The sequence below is a fragment of the Danio aesculapii genome, chromosome 3, assembly GCF_903798145.1.
Source record: "Danio aesculapii chromosome 3, fDanAes4.1, whole genome shotgun sequence".
Classification (NCBI taxonomy): Eukaryota; Metazoa; Chordata; class Actinopteri; order Cypriniformes; family Danionidae; genus Danio; species Danio aesculapii.
In genome coordinates, this window is record NC_079437.1 from 11,915,461 (window position 1) to 11,923,411 (window position 7,951).

At 36.0% G+C, this 7,951-nt stretch overlaps 1 protein-coding gene across 1 annotated transcript in view; it reads left to right on the forward strand.

The window, feature by feature from the left end:
• The window catches only part of jmjd8 (jumonji domain containing 8), an 11,121-nt gene extending 3,670 nt beyond the window's left edge, over window positions 1-7,451 (forward strand). The window contains exons 5-9 of the mRNA XM_056453146.1: window positions 342-410; window positions 560-679; window positions 4,647-4,714; window positions 5,693-5,827; window positions 6,294-7,451. Coding sequence (XP_056309121.1) covers window positions 342-410; window positions 560-679; window positions 4,647-4,714; window positions 5,693-5,827; window positions 6,294-6,374 — 473 coding nt within the window. The 3' untranslated portion in view covers window positions 6,375-7,451. The remainder of the gene's footprint in view (window positions 1-341; window positions 411-559; window positions 680-4,646; window positions 4,715-5,692; window positions 5,828-6,293) is intronic.
• The last annotated feature ends 500 nt before the right edge of the window (window positions 7,452-7,951 follow it).

Genomic DNA, 7,951 nt, shown 5'->3' on the forward strand with positions numbered 1-7,951 from the left:
TAAATACATTTCAGTAGTTCAGGACTTTCTCCTTGTGTTATTCCAATGTTATTACAGTTAACCCATACAGTTAACTCAGTTTTGTTTTATTTTTATGTTTGTGTTGTTTGGGTTTTTTCCTAAATCTGGTTCAATTCCACGTCAACAGCTCCTTTAGAAATATTATTCCCAGGAAATGACAAGTTCAATACTTATTTCCCCCACTGTAATTCTGTTCAGAGAAGTACCTTTAAAAGCCTAGCTTGAACAGCCAAACACAAGATTATATACAAAAAGTATAAAAATGTATAGTTTTAATCTATTAAAAATGTTAAACTCTATTTACCCTGGTTTCTTAAAAGTGGACGTCCGGTTTGAAGAATTTGTAAAGTTCCTGCTGACGCCTCAGTCTGAAGACACGCTGGGCAGTGGTCAGTTCTCTCTCTGTCTTTCTCTCTCTCTCTCTCACACACATACACACACACACATACATACATACATACATACATACAGCCCTTTGTTCAAGCATTTTCCTCACTGCTCGTCAAAATTTCATAAAGTGTGTGCTTGTTTGTTTCAGATACACTGTACTTCTTTGGGGACAATAACTTCACGGAGTGGCGTTCTCTGTTTGAGGAGTATAAAGCACCACCTTTTTCTCTTCCTCTCATGCATCCTGCATATAGCTTTGGGATTGCTGGTACACACTCACACATACAGTTGAAGATAAAATTATTAGTTATTAATAAATTTATTTATTTATAAATTATTAGTTTAAAAATAAATATTTCCAAAATGATAAACACATTTTTAAACATTAGTTTTAATAACTCATTTCAATGCATGATATTTTACTAGTTGCTTTAGAGCAGTGGTTCTCAAACTGGGGGTCGCAGAGTAATTTCAAGGGGTCGCGAGAGTGATTTAAAAATGTGTAATTTTCAGTGATTATAATAAATATTTTTCAGTATTACAAGTGAAAGCTAATATTTTCAGATTTTTTAAAAGACATTACTGATTCATAAAGTATTTAGGACACATTCAGGCAGAATGCATCTTTTTACTTGGAACGCAGCGCTCAGGAACAGTTTAAAACTGTTGTCATGTCAACTTGCCGCAGTAAACAAAGCCTTCAACGCTTGCCCCGCCTTCGCGCTCTTCTTATTGGCCCACTGCTCTAAGAACTGAACACGAATGATTGGTTAAAGTCAGCTGTCAATCACTCAGTCTTCAGATGACAAGAGCGACAACCGCGAAAATGTAAAGCGCTGCAGATGAGAATGAAAACAACACTGACAGATTTAGTTTTAGAAACCACCTAAAGCTAAAATTAATGGCACATCTGATTACCGATCATGTAATAAATGTTAATCCACCAGCTATACTAATTGAAGAGTGGATAAGACTTCAATTGGCTTCAAGTCCGCTATGAAAATAACTTAAGCATTCACTGTAAAATCTGTGGGACGGAATTTTCAGGTAACTGTTTGCCACATCTACACAGTTTAAGCACGAGAGGTTCTGTTTAAACCTTCATTTAATCGCCAGATGCTGTCAGCCGTACAAGTGGCAGCTATATGTAGAAGTTAACCACGTACACCATCGCAAAAGGGCTTGCACCGACTAAGATTAAACTAATATTGCAGCTCATGAAAAGAGCGGTATTGCTATTAAAATGATGTATGCACATAATAAGGTATATGACAAAAGCATCTGTGCAATATCATACACCAGGCGTGAGAACACAGCACAGTTATCGTTTAACAGATTCATTACTGAATTCATGTCAAGCAGTGCGTGCAGGGCCGGTGAGCGATCCGTGATATCTTTTGGTCACTCAATTATGTTATAAAAATGTATTTTCTTGTGATAACGGGATTTCATTGAGCCATATTTTCCTCACGCATGCATATAAATATTTTGCTTGTTAGTTTTGATTATTGTTGATTTCAAATGCAATAAATCTGTTTATAAAACTTGTAGTAACATAACAATAATTGGTGGGAGCCACTAAATTTTGGCTGGTGCGCCTACATTTTTAAAGTTAGGAGCACCAGTGCTACCAAGCAAAAATATTAATTTCGAGCCCTGCAATGTATAGTAAATATAGTTAAAATATTGTGAACAGCTTAAAAAGAAGCTATTTTTATTGTTTGTATATGCTTTGGTAGTGGGGGGTCGCGAGTTCTTGACGATCTTATACAATGGGGGTCGCTGGTTTAAAAGTTTGAGAACCACTGCTCTAGAGGATAGTAGTATTCATCTTAAAGGCTTGACTAGATTATTTAGGCAAGTCATTGGACATCAGTGGTTTGTTCTGTTGCCAATGGGGTTAAAATATTGACCTAAATAGTAGTTAAATTAATAAATAAATGATTCCCGTCCATCTAAAAGAAATAAGACTTTTTCCAGAAGAAAAATATAATGGGGAATACTGTGAAAATTGAAATAAAACTTACAAATATTGGTAATTTTTTAAAAATAATTATAATTTGACAGGAGGGCTAATATTTTTTTCTCTACAGACTCTTCAATCCAGTCTGTTTGGAGTTTTGGATGTACATACACAAAGTGTCACAAACTAAATGGGTTGTATATCCAAAAATGAAAAATGTATTGCTAATTTTTTCAACCTCAGGGCATCCAAGATGTAGGTGACTTTTATTTCTTCCTTTGTTCCTAGAATATTAAAGATTGTTAGCTGAAATTTGGTGCTTGGTGATTCATAAAATTCAAGTCAATGGCACTTTGAAAGTCAAATAAAAACACATACAGTATAGGCAAAACATAATTAATACACTTAAACCCTGAGAATACATTATTCATTCATTCCTTTTCCTTCGGCTTGGTTCCTAATTTATCAGGGGTCACCACAGCAGAATGAACCAATTTAATTATTCAATGGTTCTACGTACCATATGCCTTTCCATCCGTAACCCAGCACTCAAAGTATACCAACTTGTAAATTAGTACAATTAAAGTACACACAATATCAAAACTAACCAAATGATTTTGTCAGCTCACATTGCCAGTTGTGAATAATTCATCTGTGCATGTCAATAAGAAAAAACAATAGTTTGCCCTTGTAATCTTTAACTAAAATCTGAAAATGCACTTCCTGTTTGTTTTCAGTTCAATTCTCAGATCATGTCTGTCTGAGGTATTGGGGCGTGGCTAACATACTTAACCACACCTCTCCAACTGTCAGTTTTGACAACAAACAAAATGGTGAGGAGGAGGATAATAATCTGTTAGGCTGTAATAACTCTCCCCAAATGACTTTCCTGATCTTTCTGAATGAAATGCCTACTTTACTACATCCAATCAACTCGCAGTAGAAAAAACAAGCCACGCCCACTGTTTTCTCATTTAATAATGCGTTTCTCTAGCAACTGCATCACAATATGATGCGGTTCATCCGGACTTTAAAATCTTGCATTAAGATCTAATAAACAACACGTTAAGATCCTATAAAGCAAAACAGTAGCTAGTATTCCATCCTAATATGAAGAGAATAAAGAAAGAGAGAAAATATTTTAAATGTAAATTAAGTGTTCTTAGAGCAGCTCATTGTAGTATTGGTAACCTAGCAACCAATAGAAAACAAGGCAAACATAATAGAGACACACGGGTGTAATGTTCACAGTTTATTCAGCAAAGGCATTTCCGTCTGCCATTGTTCACTATAAGTTCAAAACCACCTCAAGAGAGTGTAAAAACATTTAGCAATTTAAATGATTTTTGTTAGAAATTCACTTGTTTCTTATGCAGTAGTTTGCAATGGGCATTAACACCAACCGATGGAAACCGTTATGAAAGTTATGAGTCTAAAAAATGAAAATTATTTACAACATTACACAGGCTCAGTCTTTTTCCACAGTGCAATATTATTATAATTATTTAATATTATATATTATATAGGCTCATTCTGAAAACGTAGTCCTATATACATTTCTGGAATCACAAATTATGTAGCCTGAAGTACGTATGGCTGCATTTCGTCTTTAAAACAAATGCTACCGGGCGATATGACGGTGTCCTTTTCACGCTTACCATATCTCCATATGGACGACTTTCCCGCTGTTACCAGTCTGTTCAGTTAGCTCGACATGTACAGTACGTTGGCGGACTTGAGATGCAGAGAGGAGTTGACTTCGACGACGAGGTTTGAGTCCGGTGAAGAACGGTTAAGACAAAGTAAGCAGTAAGACAAAAAAAACAAGCCAAAAAAATAAAATAAACAAGTAAATAACAGGGTAAGAATGTGGTAAAATCTGAAAACGTGGTAAAAATCAGGCGAGGGTTTTAGTGCTTTTAAAAACACTATTGGTTGGGTTTAGGGAAGGAGGAGGGTGCGTCAGTCGAACGGTCAGTCAGTCAGTCGACAGCGACCTCTGGTGGATTTATGTGATAACAGCAGGCCCGAATGGCACTCGCGAGAGAAATTTGAGATCTGAAAAAACGTACACAGCGGCCTCTTGTGGATTCACAAAAACTGCAAAAAAAAAACATACCTCTCTCCAGAAATGTATATAGCGGTACGTTTTCAGAACGAGCCTGGGTTGATATTATGAATAGAGAACTCAATCTATGGACTGGATTTGTTAGTAGTAGATTACATTTTTGAAGTGATCTGTTCCTTTAAAAGTACCCTCTATGTCCTGTAGGACCAGGAACTGGGGTCCCATTTCACTGGCACGGCCCTGGATACTCTGAAGTCATCTACGGCAGGAAGGTCAGTGGAGTTTAATGCATAAAACATGAGTTATTTAATTAGATTACTTTTTTCAAGTAACTAATTAAGTAATTCATTACTTGTTCATTTCCAAGAAAATATCGGAGTTACTTTTCCACCTGTATTGATCGATAGCTCTTACAATTTCTTTCAAGTTTCAATTTCCTTCAGTTTGAGGTTTACTTTTGACTTCAAATTTCACAGTTGGTGTCTTTTTGTTTTTCAAAATCATTTTTTAAAATATTATAACAAACAACCAAGCCTAGCCCAGACAAAAAAGTAACACTCAAGTAACAAAAAACATTGCTTTTCCTAAAAAGTAACTAAATACCACATTTGTGTAATGTATAATTCTATAATGCAAGATTGTAATATATTGCTTTCTAAAGTAACTTTTCCCAACACTGGTGGTAACCATAGTTACATCGTGGCCACATCATCACCTCAGGTGTGCATAATTTCCAAATAAATAAATAAATGAATAAATCCATCATTCATTCATTTTCCTTCGGCTTAGTCCTTTTATTTATCAGGGATCACCACAGCGGAATGAACCGCCAACTTATCCAGCATATGTTTTACACAGCGGATGCCCTTCCAGCTGCAATCCACTAATGGGAAACACCCATACACACTTATTCACACACATACACTACGGCTGATTTAGTTTATTCAATTCACCTATAGCACATGTGTTTGGACTGTGGGGGAAACGAGCAATCGGAGGAAACCCACGCGAACACGGGGAGAACATGCAAACTCCACACAGAAATGCCAACTGACCCAGCCGGGGCTCGAAGCGGCGACCTTATTGCTGTGAGGTGACAGTGCTAACCACTGAGCCACTGCATCAAACCTAAATAAATAATTTAATCAATAATTTAATCAATAAATGGCTCCTCTTTAATTATATCTTAGCTAAAATGCAGATATGTTTTATTGTGCAGATATAATGTTTAATTGTTTGTTTTCCTCCAGCGTTGGTTTCTTTACCCGCCTGACTTGGCACCCGAGTTTCACCCGAATCGCACCACTCTTTCCTGGGTCTCTCAGTCCTACCTGGACCTGGAGCTCCACCAGCGGCCTCTGGAGTGCACAATACGACCCGGAGAGGTGAATGTTATAGTAGATACATCGCAATAAAGTCATAGAGACAGTTCATTTTGGGGTCTGAATTTAATTAAACATTCTAATGTTACTTTATATACAGTCCAAAAGATTAGCCCTTCCGTGAAATGTAATTATTTTAGATTATTAGGTCATGATAAGTGACATTAGGAGATGTTCAAAAGAAAAATGTTCACACTATTATATTATTTCTTCTGGAGAAAAAACTTATTTAATTTAGTTTGGCTGGAATAAAAGCCGTTTTAATTTTTAACAATAATATTTAGGGTCATTATGATTAGCCCAATAATACATATGTTATTATAGCTTCTTATTATTATATGATTATTGTATTATAGGTATTTAAGGGATCCACTTTGATCCTTAAATAATCTTTTAGGACTCTTTTTTGCTATATAATCTATCATTAAACTAACAGTCTTTGCAGATAATTAACAGTGTTTTTGTGCAGGTGCTGTATTTTCCTGACCGCTGGTGGCATGCAACTTTAAATCTGGACACCAGTGTCTTCATTTCCACTTTTCTGGGGTGAAAACTGATGTGGCGGACACAAATGAAAGATCAATCAGGGATTCAGTCACTTTTGACATCCGTCCATCAACTTGAACTCTTTGCTCTTTGTTTAACAGACAGCACTTAAAGCTTTTTTTAAAATAGGCTCAATTTACAACTTATAGCCCCAGTTTAGCGATGGGAACACTGTACTGTCAGTGAGCACCGTGTTTCAGATGAGATGTTAAACCGAGGTCCTGACTCCATGTCCTAACTACACGCAGCTAGTTAAACAGATGAATTTGACCATTTTTAAATCCATCTAGCCGATCTCCGGGTCTGGCGAGACCACTTTTAGCTTGATATTGAATAATATCAATTTATTCTGTAGGGTATTTTACATTTAAGGTCTGCACAGTGGCGCAGTGGGTAGCACGTTCGCCTCACAGCAAGAAGGTCGCTGGTTCGAGCCTCGGCTGGGTCAGTTGGCTTTTCTGTGTGGAGTTTGCATGTTCTTCCTGTGTTGGTGTGGGTTTCCTCCAGGTGCTCCGGTTCCCCCACAGTCCAAAACACATGCGGTACAGGTGAATTGGGTAAGCTAAATTGTCCGTAGTGTATGTGTGTGAATAAGTGTGTATGGATGTTTCCCAGAGATGGGTTGCAGCTGAAAGGGCATCCACTGCGTAAAACATGTGCTGGACAAGTTGGCGGTTTATTCCGCTGTGGCGACCCCAGATTATTAAAGGGACTAAGCCGAAAAGAAAATGAATGAATGAATGAATTTTACATTTAAGTCAAAACCCTCCATCCATTAAATTGTACAGCTGCTTTGCTGTAAATGCACTGGAACTGTCTTTGCTTCATCCCCTGCATATGATTGTTAAGGGCTTAAGGTGTATGGTAACACCGTAAAGAATGCACTATATATTGGTGTCCATATCAAATTTGGACGATAAATGTTATTTTTAATGTTATCGCTATCAGTCCGATAACCAAATTAGGTGAAATATTATATATCAAAATATATTTATGTCTTATTTCTGGTGGTTAAACCACTTTCCATGGCTTGTTGCCCTCCACTTTTTTATTATTTTGATTTTGGTTAATGTTCAGGGACTTGGTTGCTTTATTTATGCACATTTGTTTCATATATATATATATATATATATATATATATATATATATATATATATATATATATATATATATATACATACAGTTGAAGTCAGAATTATTAGCCCCCTTTGAATTAATATTATTTTTATATATTTCCTAAATGATGTTTAACAGAGCAAGGAAATTTTCACAGTATGTCTGATAATATTTTTTCTTCTGGAGAAAGTCTTATTTGTTTTATTTCGGCTAGAATAAAAGCAGTTTTTAATTTCTAAAAAACATTTTAGGGTCAAAATTATTAACCCCCTAAAGCTAATTTTTTTTGATAGTCTACAGAACAAACCATTAGTCATTATTATACAATAACTTGCCTAATTACCCTAACCTGCCTAGTTAACTTAGTTAACCTAGTTAAGCCTTTAAATGTCACTTTAAGCTGTATAGAAGTGTCTTGAAAAATATCAAGTCAAATATTATTTACTGTCTTCATGGCAAAGATAA